Source organism: Lontra canadensis, unplaced genomic scaffold (genome assembly GCF_010015895.1).
Source record: "Lontra canadensis isolate GAN:19392208 unplaced genomic scaffold, GSC_riverotter_1.0 scaffold22, whole genome shotgun sequence".
NCBI lineage: Eukaryota > Metazoa > Chordata > Mammalia > Carnivora > Mustelidae > Lontra > Lontra canadensis.
In genome coordinates this window covers 12987043-13002769 of record NW_022631016.1, presented here as the reverse complement: position 1 = coordinate 13002769, position 15727 = coordinate 12987043, and the positions used below count along the sequence as shown (strand labels likewise).

Genomic DNA, 15727 nt, shown 5'->3' with positions numbered 1-15727 from the left:
TTTGATTTTTACCAGAGTGTATATTCCTCTGAGAGGTTTAAAAGGTTTTCTTCCTTTCCCCCTTTCTTCCTTTCTTCCTTCCTTTCTCCCTCCCTCCCTCCCTCCCTTCCTTCCTTTCCTTTTTTTCTGTAAGGGAGGTTGAGGATGGATGGGACAAAGCAGAGAGAAAGAAATCAGCTCGATACAGAGATATCTCAACTGTTTTAAGGAGAGGAGCAGGGAAGTAAGGAGGAGAGAAAGCAGTGGCCGGTGACCACTAGGCCCTCGGAGAGGGCATCCCACGCCGAAGTTTGCCGAGGCTGTGTGTGGCGCAGTGAAGGGGGTGTCGAGAGGCGCAGGACACAACCCCAAACCAAGCCAGTGCCGAAGGGTAAGGTGACGCAGGAGGTCCCAGCGCCTGTCCCATTTCAGAGTCTTCTCCGGGCTTCCTTGAGCCATGGCCAGATGCCTCTTCTTCCTCCTGTCAGTGTTTCCCGAGGCTACTCCTGTACTCGGTTCCCCGCCACTTCCCGTTCTTCTCCCCCATCTGCCCTTTAACCCTTCCTGTTATGAACCTGCTGACTACTTAAAAGGGTTATTTGCTGTGTTCACACTTTGCTTCTTGGATTCCAGTGGTCACTAACCCCTACATATCACAGGATGAAAATCAACAACCTACAGAGAACTCTTGAACAATGTAAGTGTTAGGGGTGCCAATCCCCCACACAGTTGATAATTCCAGGTACAACTTTTAACTCCTCAGAAACCTTACTCACAGCCTACCGTTGACAGAAGCCTTACCGGTAACATGAACGGGTGATTAACACATATCTTGTATGTTGTATGTATTAGACGCTCCATTCTTACCATGGAGTGCTAGAGAAAAGAAAATGTTATTAAGAAAATCATAAGGGATGCCTGGGTGGCCTAGGTGGTTAGGTGTCCGACTCTTGGCTTCAGGGCATGTTGTGATCGCCAGGTCATGGGATGAAGCCCCGCTTCGGGCTCTGCGCTGAGCGTGGAGTCTGCGTAAGATTCTCTCTCACCCTTGCCCTCTGCCCCTCCCCCACTTGCACTGTCTCTCCAAAAAAAGAAATCATAACAGAAAATACATTGACAGTCCTGTACTCTATCAGGAAAAAAATTCACATATAAGTGGACCCCTGTTTTTCAAGGGTCGACTGTATAATGAACTTTTGTAAAGAAACGTATTTCATCAGAAAGTTAGGACATCAGCATGCCCCCATAGATCCAGCTGGCACGGGACACAACTCCTGGAGGTTCTTGAGTCTTTACCATGTTCCCTATTAGCCTTTCTGCCCCCCAGCTTCTCTGGACCCCCTTTCCCCTCCTGCCACTGGTTGACGCCTCCCAGATTGCTCTCCTTCCACCCCTGCCCTGTGCGGCTCCCCCAGACAGCTGGCTTCTCTAGCATCCCTTGGGCAGCTGCACTCTGTCACATCTAAATCGTACTTTCTAGACGGCTTTGCTTCAGCATACCACTTTGGGGGTGGGGCACAATTCCACCCATGGCAGGAGCAGATGGCAGGTTGGAAAGGTGTGAGCAGCACTCGCTGGCCAACCTGAGTGTCTGTGGCAAAGTTGGGTCCCGTTGGGGCCCCTACTGAGACCAAAACAGATTATGTGAAAATCCAGCACAAATCAACAAAATGGAAGTTCCGACAAATAGGGGTAAGATATGGTGAGGTATTGGGTCCTGCAGTTGGTGGCCTGAACAGGTGCACCATGAGCTTGAAGGGGTCTATTACTAATCACACCAGGATGTGAGGTGCAGCTGGGGACTGTCCTAGGCTGGGAAGTCAGTTGACTACAGTGATAAGCCCAGAAAAGCTTGAAGGTCAAAGAGAAAGCTGGAGGGCAGGGACTTCAGGGGCTCCATGTCTTGGTTTTGGAGAGCTGGCTATTTTTGGATGAAAAGAAACGTGAAGAAAACACTCTATGTGCTAAGCTTTAAAAAAGTAAAAAGATAAAATGGGTAACTGGGTTGATTCTGTTCTCATTATTATGAAAAGACACTGAGGAAAAAGGTTCCCACTTTCTCTTCTGGGCTGGGCTGTCCAGAGGATCTAGGTCACAGTTTTTCCACTGTATCTTGAGCAACCCTGGATTTTCAAGGACTCGATTCAAGGGTTATATTTGAGGGGGAGTGGAGGCCAAGTTTCAGTTCCCTGTCCCCACCCCTCTCCCCGATTTAAACCCAAGTAACTCTTTTTGGTGGTTGTATCTTTTATATACTAAAGTTTGTTTATAGCATTTGGGGAAAAAAAAAGTTTTTATTGCTCTGAAAGTCACCAATCTAGGACAAGTCTCAGTATGATTCCACCAACCAGAAAGCAAGAGAGAGGGTACCGTCTTTCTCAGGACTGTGTACTTGTGATTGTTCATTGCTGAGTGGTATGAGTGACACCACAGACACATAGGGTCACTTGAGCCTTTGATTTTTTTTTTCCCCTTCTTCTTCTTCTTTTTTTTAATCTAAGGGGAAAAATGTTGTTTTTTTGCTTTATTCCAAAAATATACTGGCTTTGATAGCAGCAAGCATTCTCTGTTGACAAAACTGGAGGAAAGTAGGGAAAGGGAATTCTAACACTTCTGAGTCACTGGTTGACGGAAGACTCACATAGGTTTTCTTTTCTCCTCCTTTCAACCAATGCCTCTCTGCTACCAAAGAGTGAGCTGCTCCAAGACAGAGACTGTTACTGGTCTGGCTTGAGAGAAAATCCTGAAGCCTGAAAGGTCTGCTGGGATGTGCTTCAGAAGGCCTTGTTTCCCAGGTGAAAAAGCAAGGATTTTTTTTTTTTTTAGATTTTTTTTTTAAAGATATTTTTCATCAGTGATAGAAGCCACAGAAATATCCCCCTTCTATTTAAAAGTCAAATTTTTCTTTTTTGTATTTAAGAACAATTTTTTTCTTGTAAGAGTAACTTGTATGTACTTGTTACTGAAAAATAGAAAACACAAATGGGCAAAAAGAATAAAATGAAAAACATTCATTATTTCCTTAAGCCACGGAAGAAAACCACGATTACCACCTCAGTGTAGATCCTTTGAAATCTTTTTCCTTCTTCTTCCTCACCCTCCCCTCCTTGTCTTCTTAGTTTCCCTTTTTTCATACACATCTTTCCAGGTATTTTCATCAATAGATAAATGTGTGTTTTTACATAAATGGGCCTATACACTTTTCTGTTTCTCTCTCTTTTTCTTTTTCTGTTCTCTCTTTTACAGCTCACGGTATCATGGAAAGATTTTAATAACACTCCCATCCTTTTTAGCAGCAGCATGGAATCTCATTGCACCAAAATTCAATTAATCCCTTATTGATAGGCCTCTAGGTTGGGTTTTTTTTTTCAGTTATAAGCATCTCTACATTTAAAATTTGTGTATGATTTATAAAGCATACAAAATATTTACAAATAACATGACATGACATTGAAAATATACAAGTTCAGGGTGCTCAGGTGGCTCTGTAGGCTGGGTGTCTGACTCTTGGTTTTAGCTTCAGTCACAACCTCGAGGTTGTGGGATCCAGCCCCATGTCGGACTCTGGGCTCAGCATGCAGTCAGTTTGGGATTGTTTCTCTCCCTCAGCTTGTGTGGCACATACTCCCTCTTTCTCCCTAAAATAAATAAGTCTTTTTAAAAAATGTAAAATAGGTGCTTGTAACTTAGAATCACACAATATATTTACAGGGCCTATGTTGCTTAGAGTATTTGATCACAAGCCTTTGGTTGCCCTTAGCCTAGGCAGCAGAGGAGACCAGACTGAACTAAGACGAAAAACAGAGTGAGCGCAGAATGTCAGGGTGGCTTACAAACATAGCTCAGTGTGTTCAAGTGATGGTGAGTCTTCTCTGTGCATAAGAGAGAGGGAAGAGAGAATACAGCTCCCGTTGCTCTGACCCTGTTGACCACTTGGAACAATTCTTTGCTTATGTAACTCCCATTCACTAGTAATATCACCTAAAAACACTAGTTTGTTCTGGTCTAGGAGCTAGCTCTACCAGGCTTTGTACTCTTACTGAGAAACGGTCACGAACACGAAGGTTTGTTGCCCGCTCTGGGAGGGAGGGATTCAGATAGCAGATAGATAAACAGATAGTAGGATGAGATGTTGCTAAATTTTATGGAGAAAATGCATCAGAATAGTGGAGTTGTGAATGATACAAGGGATTACTTTTCTAAAAAAGGAAAGAAATGGTAGAAGAAACAGAAAATCTTCAGTTTGCAGAGAAGGTGGGTCCTCTTTGGATTTGTTCTTTGGAGATATGTGTGGGACTTCCAGGAGTTAAAAGATAAACCACATTATATATAAATTTTTAAGAGTTTGTGTGTGCAAAAATCAGCTGGACTCAAGTGGCACCAAGCTGAAAGTGATTAGGAGCACTTCTCTGTCAGGAGTTGGGAGAAGACTTTGGTAGAGACTATGTGGAAACAAAGCAAGGCAATTATTTGCTTGGCTGTAGCTCGAGTGGTTGCCTTATTTGGGAAAGCCTATTGGATGCTTGTGATTGGTCACCCTTAGGTTAACCTTGAGGCGTTTATAGACTTACATTTTGGTTTGCTAATGCAGAATCCTAAAGCCTGAAAACCTTCTCGATCTCAATGGCCTCCTTGCTTCACACAGCACAGGTTAATTGAGATAGTTAGTAATCAGTAGTGTGGGAGTACATTTTGAACAAGTGGCTCAGAATGGGTAGGGATGAGGTGGCTGATTTGTAGCATTTGCCAATTCCCATGGTGTAAATGCTCCCACCATGGCTGACTGAAATGACCTACTTTATATCACTGAACAGGAGAGGGAGGAGATAGGAAGAGTTGCCATCAGCTAGTTAGAGGCAGCTCCCATGCACCACAGCTGGTGGGTGGTAGGACCTATGGCCTGGAGTTCTGGAGTGTGTCCAGCAGGGGATGTAGGTTTGGGGATAGAGGTGAGGGTTAACGTCGGGGAAGAGAGAGATTTCCTAGGGGTATCGTATAGCATGGTAGGGGAGGGTGAGCAGCATTGCAGTGCTAGGACTATGTTCACAAAGAATAGGTCCCTGCCAGCAGCATCAGCAGCATCTGGGAGCAGATTCATGGCTTGTCCCTGGTCTGCAGAATTAGAGTGGCCAAAGGTGTGGAAGCCTTGCCCTCAAGATCACCCGTGTTGGAAGCCAGTTAGAAGAGGGGCACCTAGAGAGACCAAGAAGGTATGTTGAGAGAAGCTGTGCACAGAAAGTGGAGTCTTTGAGACTGGCGTGGGGACAGCACCAGGACAGAGGGACAGCAGTGCCAAGGTCAGGAAAGGGGCAGAAGGTAGATTGTAATTGGTGAGGACTGATGACCACAGACCACTGGTTAGGACCTTCAGCTGAAAAAACAGAAGACAGAGCAGGGTAACTAGGAGATATGTGGTCAGTGATGCAGTTTCTGGAAGAAGCCTGATATCCTTGTGGCTGAAGGAAAAGGTAGAGCTCTGGAGGGTCCTGAACTAGTAAGAGGGAGATGGGATGGGGCACCTGGGTGGCTCAGTTAGTTAAGCATCTGCTTTTGGCTCAGATCATGATCCTGGGGTCCTGGGATTGAGTCCCACATAGCATCACACTCTCTGCTCATCAGGGAGGTTGCTTTCCCTCTGCTCCACCCCCTGCTCTCTCTCTCCCAAATAAAATATAAAATCTTAAAAAAAAAAAAAAAGGAGATGGGATAATTGGTGGCACAAATTGGAGAAGCAAGGAGTGGGAGGGAATCAATGACTCAGGACACAGCCTGGCCTTGGAGAAGTCAGTTAAGGGATCTTATTCTTGTCTTCAGAGGCTAGAGGGAGGAGGGATGGAGAAGATATTAGCATATAGACTAAATGCTTTGTGGACTTCTCTAGTACTGTCCTATTCATTGTCTTTTGTAAATCCCTAACCCTTTTCCTTTTTGATTAAAAGCAATTCTACGGGTGCCTGGGTGGCTCAGTCGGTTGAGCGTCTGACTTTTGATTTCGGCTCAGGTCATGATCTCAGGGTCGTGAGATTGAGCCCCATGTCTGGTTCCACGCTGGGTGTAGAGTCTACCTAAGATTCTGTCTCTCTCTCCCCATCTCTCTGTCCCATTCCCTCCCCACGCCAAAAAAAATTCTGGAAATGTTTCTGAAACAGTTGGTAAGATTATGTTAACCAGTGTGTTCTCACAGTAGTTTTTCTTTTATGTCTAACTTAAACCAATTTTGGCAGAGAAGTAGAGAATTAAGCTCTGGAGCTATATGGACCGCCAGACATATAATGTAAACTACATATATGAATTAAAATTTCTAGAAGCCATGTTAAATAAAAAACAAGTGAAATTAATTTTAATATTTTATTCATATGCCCAAAATATTATCATTTCAACACTGTGTGAAATATGAAAATATTTCAATTTGAAATGAAATATGAAAATCAGTAACGAGATGTTTTACATTCTTTTTTTTTCTACTGAGTCTTCAGACTGTGCCCCAGCCACACTTCCTGGGCTCAGTGGCTGCCATATTGGATGGTGTGGCTCTGGAGGGTCCACAGAGTTTGTAGCACTGAGTGCTGAGAGAAGAAATCAAAATGTACCTGTTCTTAGGAGGTGACAAAGACTCTGTCTTTGATCAAATTCTAGTCAGCCTCCTCTGAGCTTTTTTGCAGCTAGGCTATATCCTTGGGTATGTTCTCAAGAACCTAGTTTTGGGTTTTTTTTGTTGTTGTTGTATATTCTTAAGTTTTTATTTAAATAATCTCTATACCCAATGCAGGGCTCGACCTCACAACCCTGAGATCAATAGTCACCTGCTTCTCTGACCGACAAGCCAGGTGCCCCCTCAAGAACCCAGTTTTATCAAGAATCCTGTCAGGTCATTTTATCAAGGATCCTTCCCCCTTGATATCTGATGACCCTTCATCTCTGACCAAATTCCTCATTTCCCAACACCTCAAGGTAATAGCCCATCAGCCTGGCCTGCCTTCAACAAGAATTCTGTTAGGCCAACTTAGCAAACAATTAACCTTCCTGTAATAGTGATTTTCTGTCCACTGAGGACTCCCCCACTTCCGCACCCACACCCACAACTTGGCCGTTCATACTAATACTGCCCTGTAACCTCCAAGAGAGGAAGAGTCCCTCCTGATACCTCTGATAGAAATTTCCAGAGCCTTAGTCAAAGCTGTTATAGAAGAGTAGGGAGAAAAAACTCAGACCAATGATTTTGTAAAAAAAGAGCCTCAGGAAAAGTAGACAATTAGCTTTGGTATGGTAATGATTTTTTTAGCTCGCATACTATATGATGAAACTGCAAAAAAATAAAAATGTTTAATGTATATTACTAAAAATGCATGCATATTTTGGAAGACTATTTATACAAGAAAACTTGAACTATGGAAGTGTCTGGCCACGGGAGCTTTTGCCAGAATGTGTGGGCTCTGCTATCTCTTCATGTGGAGGAGTGACAAGGACACTGTGCACTGCAGTCTGTCCCAATCTGTCCACAGTGGGTCACCTAACTTTGTGGGGTCCCTTTTCCAGTATCTGAGAATGTTGGAAAGCTTCTGGGGCCTTCTAGGTCTCTCCCATGTGTGTGTGCTGTGAACCTTACATTCAGGAAGTCCAGTGGATTTCAGGTCAGCAGTGACAGGGAACCTTTGTAACTCCAACACAGCCCCTCGCTCTCCCTCACCACCAGAGCTGAAGGTGTCCCCAATGCCAAGAAGCCATCTGCCATGTCAGCTACGAAGTTTCACTCTGGTTTCTGTAACCTGTGCCATCCTTGTTTCCCCTCCTTGTTTTTGTGAATTTCAGAAATTAACACAAATATACCTGAAGGGGGAATCCATGGTTGGAAAAAGTCATTTAAAAATTCATGAAGAAGGGGTGCCTGGGTTGCTCAGTCAGTTAAGGGTCTGCCTTCGGCTCAGGTCATGATCCCAGGGTCCTGGGATCGAGCCCCGCATCGGGCTCCCTGCTCAGTGGGAAGCCTGCTTTGCCCTCTCCCACTCCCCCTGCTTGTGTTCCCTCTCACTGTCTCTCTCTCTCTCTCTGTCAAATAAATAAATAAAACCTTTTTTTCAAAATAAAAAAATAAAAATGCATGAAGGAGTGCTTAATTGGAAGTATTTTAATAAATATTTTATAGTAGTGACGAGCAATTCATCTGTTACAACACTGAAGACGTACCTGTCCTCTAACACCCAGAGGCAGATTTCAGAAACATACTCAGTTCTTTTCTAAACAGCAACTTCAGTTTGGCAACAGCTGAGCTCAGATATTCAAAAAAAAAAAAAAATAGTAAAACAGGAGTTTAGGGAAACAAAAGTTAAAATTAATGGGATCAAATTGTTAAAATGGAGAGTTAGATCCTAGTGTGCTTTTCGTTGTTGATAACTTTGAATGAGAGTACTGAAATAGTTTCACTGATGGTGTTTTCAGTGTTTGAACTTGTCAATTCTTAAACCTGGAATTTCTCACAAAGCTGCATGTCGCTTTGGGTCTGAAAGGCACCTGCACAGCCAGATCTTCAGGACTTTGCTAGGACTGTTTGCCTTCAAGGTCAACAGTATTTGAGTTATGTGTTTGAGTACCTACACCGACTTAATCTTAGACTTTGAAGTCTAGAACTTTAGATCTTGTGTGAGGGATTAAAGAATAGAATTGTGGCACAAAATATCAGAGTACCCAAAAGAGAGCCGGTTTACATGTTGCCCATTTCAACTTTCCAATTCTTTGATGTTCTAGAAATCACACATGTAAATGTAAAATGTACAGTAAATATATATTACTATATAGTGATGATGGAAAGCAGGCATTTTTTAAAAGAAAAGCCTATTATTGCTTAATAATTAGATCCTGCTTACTGCTTTATCTAATGTTCCCAATCAGGAAAAAAAAAAAATGATTTCAACTTTTCATACAAAGCTTTCAGGGTCAATATTTCTTCTAGCCTTTTTTCTTTCTTTTTTTTTTTTTTTTAATGAGGAGGCAGCTATACTTTTCTTTTTTTCTTTACTGAGACATGATTGACATAACATATTTCAGGTATACAACGGAAGATATGATATTCATATGTAGCAGGAAATGGATGACCACAATAAGTCTAGTTAACATCGGTCAGCACACACAGTTTTTCTTGTTTGTTTGTTTGTTTGTTTTGTGATGAGAACTTGTACTTACTTATTTTATAACTGCAAGTTTGTACCTTTTGGCCAACCAGGTCTAACTTTTTATTTTTTTTAAGATTTTATTTATTTGTTTGAGAGAGAGGGAGAGCAGGAATGGGGGGAGAGGCAGAGGGAGATGCAGACTCCCTGCTGAGCAGAGACACCCCCCTCCAATGTGGGGCTCGATCTCAGGACCCTGGGATCACACCTGAGCAGAAGGCAGACGCCTAACTGACTGAGCCACCCAGGTGCCCCCCCCAACCTTTTCTTCTACCCTCTTTGGAAGCAAGAAAACATGAGGTCATTTTTGTCCTGCTCTTAGAAACTGTAGCCAGTGAGGGTCCTTGGTGATTGATTACTCCTACAGGGTGATGAGCCAAGCTATAAAAATATCTCAGGCACACAGCCCGGCCGTGCGCCAATGTCAGGCTGCTCCCCGATGACAGAGGGAAGTCTGTGGGAGTAGTCCCATTGCCCAAAGGCATGCATGGACTCCTCCGTGTGCAAACTCATTCTGAGTTGAGAAATCTAGATGGCCCAAAGGAAGATTTTCTTGCAAAACAGCGTGTCCCTCAAAACACGGTTGTTTCTTGGTGGTGTTTTTCATTTCAGTAAAAGATCTTTTGCTGAGTGCCTAAGCATTCTCAGAACAAACAAGGCTCTCAGCTCTGGCACAGCCCATTTCACTCTCCGCCCCCAACCTCCTCCTGTGAGTTGGAGATCTGATAGCCCAGCCTGAAGTTTGAGGCTCCCTGTGGCCACACTGCCCTTCGATGGGTGCCTCGTCATGCCAGGAAAAAAAGAAAAAAAAAAAAAAAGGAAAGAGAAAGAGTGGGCAGGTCTAGGTGAAATCAGCCCAGTAAAGGTTCATAGCTGGGCGGTGACACGTTCTCACACTGCTCAAGAGAAAATGCTTGTTCCCAGCGGCTGTCACGGTACTGGGAGTAAGAGGTGACCTGTTTATTTTTAGAAGGGGACAGTCATCATAGCCCGGCACTTAGCTTCATTCAAGGCGAGCAGGTGCTTTGGAAGTTTGTAAACACCTACTTTCTGAGTAAGGGAGGGGAGCTTCTTTCCAAAGAGGAAGGGACTTGACGACTGGGGATCTTCCCCCCAAAACTTGCTGGTGAGAGGAGAAGGCGACTTCCTAGCTCACGAGTCTGCAGCCCCGGCCACTCGGTCAGTGTTTTTACAGGGCAGAAATGCCTGAAGCTGACGACTTTGGACCAGACCAAAGGTAATTCCGAGATATATTTACTTTTTCTTGAGTCTATTTTACTTACTAGTTGTCTTTTTGAAAAACATTATCACTAATTTCGAAAGTAGTTTAAAATTAAAATGAAGAGGAATGCCATCCCTCATGCTCAGGACATGGAATTTTCTTGAGCGCGAAGAGAGGAGCATAAAATTCACTTAGAAACACTTAGAAACATAAGCCAGTAAGTGTTTTTTTTGAACAAGGAAGGGGGTGGCCTGAATTTTTACAGACGTGTTTCCCCTTCTGTACCACACAAAAATGTACTTGAATTTTGTGGTGCTTGATTTTTAACTTGACAGGACAGTTGTTGGAAATCGAAGCTGGTGCCCATTTTGCAAAATGTTAGAACATTCTTAATGGTTAAACAGGAGGCCAGTATATCAGTTTTGACCTAACTACCCTTTTTTTCTGCCACAGTCCTTATCTTTGGCAATGGGATCTGTTGGCCCCCACATGTGGTACATTAATTGTATCAGTGTTTTTGATAACACTGATCTCTAAGAAGGGGGAGAGAGTTAGGAAGAGAAGCAGGCAGTTACTCCTGCTAACATGGGCCTAGTGTGTGCCCATCAGGAAAGTCTCCATGTCTGGTCCCATGGCTGTATGCACAAAATTTGTATGAATCAGTTTCACTGGAATTCTAAGTAGGGACATTGAGATTTGGATATGAAGAAAGAGAGCTGTGGGAAGAGGGGGGGAGCGGTGCCTGGGCTCGGTTGGTTGAGTGTCCAACTCTTGGTTTCAGCTCAGGTCACGATTTGGGGTCCTGGGATTGAGCCCCTTGTGGGGCTCCTTGCTCAGTGGGGAGTCTGCTTGGGATTCTCTGTCTCTCACTCTCTCCCTCCCCACTCCCATGAGCCCCCGCGCATGCTTGCTCACTCTCTCAAATCAATTTTTAAGGTTTCTTAAAAAAAAAAAAAGGAAAAGGGGTTAAATGACAGTTTTACTGTCAGAAAAAGTAGAAACTGTGAACTCTTTAAGGAACAGGAATGTCCAAATATTTTATTGTCCTTCTATTAAAGATAAGCATCCGTTAAAGCCATAGCATAGGGAATATCGTCAATGGTATCGTCACAGTGTTGTGTGGTGACAGATGGAAGCTACACCTGTAACATACAGGCTTGTACAATCACTGTGTTGTACTCCTGAAGCTACTGTAACATTGGTGTCAATCACACTCCCTCCAAAAAAGAAAAAAAGATACACATCCCTTTTAAGCCATGAGTGTGTGTGTGTGTGGTTGACTGTAATCAGTTGCACTCCTCTCCTTAAAAGATTCTTTGAAGGTTTTGAGTCTTTATTTCATATTCTGGATTCCTTCCCAATACATTAAAGGGGACATTCAGTTGACATTTGATTTAATAATGAAACACCTTTCTATATAAAATGAGACATTAAATCAAATACTTGAAGATGACGTTTATAAAAGTATCTAGATTTGGGACGACATGGACTGACCAGTTAAAAAACATTTTCAGAGAAATGCAGATGGCAGTCTAGGTTTGAGATGTTGGGTTGATCTACTGATACTGTGTTTCCACTAGAACATTTCTGAAAGCAGGACTTTCTCTTTGTGTCTCTCTGTTCTGGCATTCCTGCCAACTCTCTGCATAGAATTTCACACAGGATAAGAACTTTTAATAAATACTTGTTGAATGTATTTATAAAGCATTTTAGCACCTGCAGGAACTATCTAGGGAGACTGATCATCTTAGAAACCGAAAGGAGAGATTTGGCAGAAATGTAGTAAAGATGACTTTAATGAAATGTAACATTATCACAGTTAAATTAAATTGTAAGCAACTTTTGATAATTATAAATATTTTGAATTAACTGTTTTAGATGTGAAGTGAACAAACATAAGATCTTTTTCTCAGAATGTTTTACTGGTTCCAAAGGATAAACAGGCAAGAAGAAGACTGTAAGTATATATAATACACATATATCTAATAATAGCTATTACCAAGGACTAAAAATATATTTGCTGCAAATGGGAATTCCCTCTCACTCCTCTGAAGTGGTGGACCCCTGCCCCCTTCTTATTTTGATGAGATAAATGCCAGCATTTAACAGTTGGTGGTTTTCTATACAATATACTTTGTTTTGCCTCTTTTTCCCCCCTTATCTGTGCAGAAAGTTAAAAAGGGAACCCCAGACAGGGGAAAATTTAGAGTGAGACCAGAAATAAAACATTACACTTGTGAGTGAATTTTATTCTTGCTAAATCTGAGATTGGACGCCATTGGATAACTTCTCTGCCACCATGTCTGAAAGAGAACTGGTTATAGGCTTGGGTCTGCTGACCAAACTGGTTCTTAGTGCTCACATTTAGCAGGTTCTAGTTGAATTTCACATTCAGGCTTCTCCATGTTACTTTAGTCCCATTTTGCAATTTGGTGTCCCGAATTGCTCTGAAACAGACAGGGAGCTAACTCCCAATTTAGTCTTGGAAATCAGTAGAAACCAAATGCTATGAAGCTGTAGGCACTGGGGGCCCAGGGGCTGCCAGGCACCGTGTTATACTCACCAGATGGACAACAGTGAGCACAACTGCCCGGGAGGGGAGTGGGCAGAGGAGAGACCCTCCTCCTCCTCGCTGTTTATGTCATTGCCAGAAATAGACACCCTTGGTAAGAACTTCCACTCTGTGCCACTGTCAAGGTCAGGAGCAGAGGGGAGAGGGTGTGAAAGATGGCATTCTACAGCAGGGTAGTGAAGGCAGAAACCCAAGCAGGAAGCCCAGAGAGCCTGGGGAGAAGGAAAAACATGGGGGGGTAACCAAGGAGAGAGACGGGATCAAGAAATGTGAGGAAAATTACCCACGGGCCAGAGGCTGGCTCTGCATGGTCCCCTGCCCCACCTCAGTCCCTACCAGCTGCCAGGAAGGGGATGGACCCAAGGTTACCGCGACTAAGCTCAGACCGTGTCCTGTCGTACAAGCACATCCGCAAGAGATCCTGCTGTCCGCACACTCACTGGGTCCCTCTGTATGTGTTTATCAAGTGTGGCAGGGAAGCGACGTGCTGTGCCCCAGGCGACAGGGTGATGGGCTGTACCCCTGCTTTCACGGGTCATACTGTCCGAGCAGGGGAGATAGACACTTCACAAGTTGAAAAATAAGGAAAGAATTGTTTTATTTTATTTATTTTTTATTTTTAAATCATTTTTTGATGTGTTCAATGATCCATGAGTTGCATATAACACCAATATCTTGGATAATATGGGCTAAAACTAGTAAGGCGGAATGCATGGCGGGTGTGATAGGAAGGCCTCTCCGAGGAGGCGTCCTTGGGCTGAGATTTGAAGGAGGCAGCTACGTGGGAGTGTGGGGAGAGCGCAATGGGGGAAGTGGACCCAGCACGGGCATAGACCCCGAGAGGGGCACACAGTGATGCCCAGGAACCGAGAGGCAGGGATGGAGGGCAGTGCATGGGAGGGGGGCTAAGGCTCCCTGGGTTAGAGTCCAGGGTAGGAGGCTGGGTGTTACTCAGAAGTGAGAATTCCTTAGAGGGTTTGAAGCAAGGGGCTAGCAGTACAGGACGCCCATGTATTTCCGAGCATTATGAGGTAATACACTTCTGTGGATTGGCCTGAGAATCTCAGGGCCATTTATAACGTCTCATGGGAGCATGGATTCTGAAGTGTAAAAATGCTAACTTTTGGCACATAGCAAGTTCATAAAGTGGGAATCAGCTGGGTAGGTATTTCAGAAATCATTATAAATTAGACATAAGAGAATCCGAGGCCGCAGGTTGGTATGTTGGAAGCTAATGACAGCACTGTTGATGAGAGAGTAGCTTGTGATCCCCGTCAGGTGACAGATTACTGGGTCCCCCATGTGGTGCTACAGACCTGTCCCAGGTGCTTGGACTTCCTGTTGGGGGCCTTACGTCCCACACAAAGACAGCAACTTCCAGCAGAGAGTCTGACACACTCTGAGTGTGCGACAGGCTCCGCTGTCGTTTTGTCTGGACAGGTGTCTCGTAAATCCCCAGTGAGGAAGGGTGATTGGCGTCTTGATAACCACGGGGCAGGGAAAGGGCGCTGACAGGATGCCACCTTGCAAATTTCAGGTAGCCGTGGTTTTTAGATTGTGCAGAATCCTCTGCTTATGTTTTACCCAGCTCTAACACGTTCCCGACAAATGGAATATCATCGGAAGAATAGTGCGCATTGTTAGTGATTTAGAAACAACATGTCAAATAATATTGCCCTGAAAAGCATTATTATTTGACATGTCATGCTACGCAATCAAGACTTAAAAATTTGGTTGAAGGCGGCCACTGGGGCTCTAGAAGTCTCAGTGTCATAGCATTTGCTCGCTCGTGCACTGTATTGTCCTGTTCTGGACTTGTCCACACAGTCATGAGGTGAAGGAGCTGCTCTTTGAAGGCAGGCGGCAGAGAGTACACAGTGAGACCCAGAGCTCGATGGTGGCCAGATGCTTGGCACACAAGGAGGAAGGACAGAGTAGCCGGGAGTGCATGAGAGGAGGAGGAAGGAGCCCCTCTTGCTGGCAATTGCTGTGATGGTTAATGTTTAACAGCCAGCTCTCTAGGGGAAGGGAAGCTCTGATTTTCAGCTTTTTTTCTTTCTTTCTTTCTTTTTTTTTTTTAGATTTATTTGAGAGAGAGAGAGCAGGAGGTGGGAGGAGCAGAGGGAGAGGAAGAAAGAGTCTTAGGCAGACTCCAAGCTGAGCGTGGAGCCCGAGGTGGGCCTTGATCACACGGACCATGAGATCAGAAACTGAGTGAGACCGAGAGTTGGACCCTTACCCAACGGCGCCATCCAGACGCCCCTGATCCTTAGCATTCATTGGTGCCTCTTCAGGCCACCCACGTGAGGTCCCCGAAAGTGGAGCTAGGGAAAGATGCGCAGAATTGGTTCTCACACGCCAGTGGGGGTCAATGCCAGCACGCCGAGTGACTGTGGTCGGAGGCAGGAGTTAGTGTGGATTCTCATAGTGCTGTTGCCTCTTCGTTCATATTCCCCAGGGCATGCCAGGCCTTCAGGAATATGGTTTGTGGAAGGAATTCATGATTCATTTCTCTTCCACCCTCCGGCATGGTCGTGGAAAATGTCTGTCGGTCACAGAACATGTTTACCACTTTTGAGATCCTGCTTTGAGTCAGCTGGGCTAATATTTGAAATTGATTAGGAACACGGAGAACAATACAGTCTGTCCTTGTTGCAAGCGAGCTGGTTTTGTGTGAGATCCCTTAATCACTGGTAACGGACAGCACGCTTCTCCACACCTCGCAGGCCCCCCAAAGCTTCCGCTAATCAAGCTCCTGGTAAAGACAGGGTGACAGATCTTTGCCATCGC

The 15727-nt window shown here is 44.3% G+C and overlaps 1 protein-coding gene across 2 annotated transcripts in view; it reads left to right on the top strand.

Annotated features, from left to right (window-relative positions):
• Positions 1-15727, top strand: part of RETREG1 (reticulophagy regulator 1) — a 127795-nt gene that overhangs the window by 76079 nt on the left and 35989 nt on the right. Inside the window, exon 1 of one of the 2 annotated variants that reach the window (XM_032861896.1) lies at positions 9960-10380. The exons of the other annotated variant lie outside the window; for it this stretch is intronic. Coding sequence (XP_032717787.1) covers positions 10346-10380 — 35 coding nt within the window. The 5' untranslated portion in view covers positions 9960-10345. Of the gene's footprint in view, positions 1-9959; positions 10381-15727 lie in introns of those variants that run through there. 2 annotated transcript variants of the gene reach the window in all.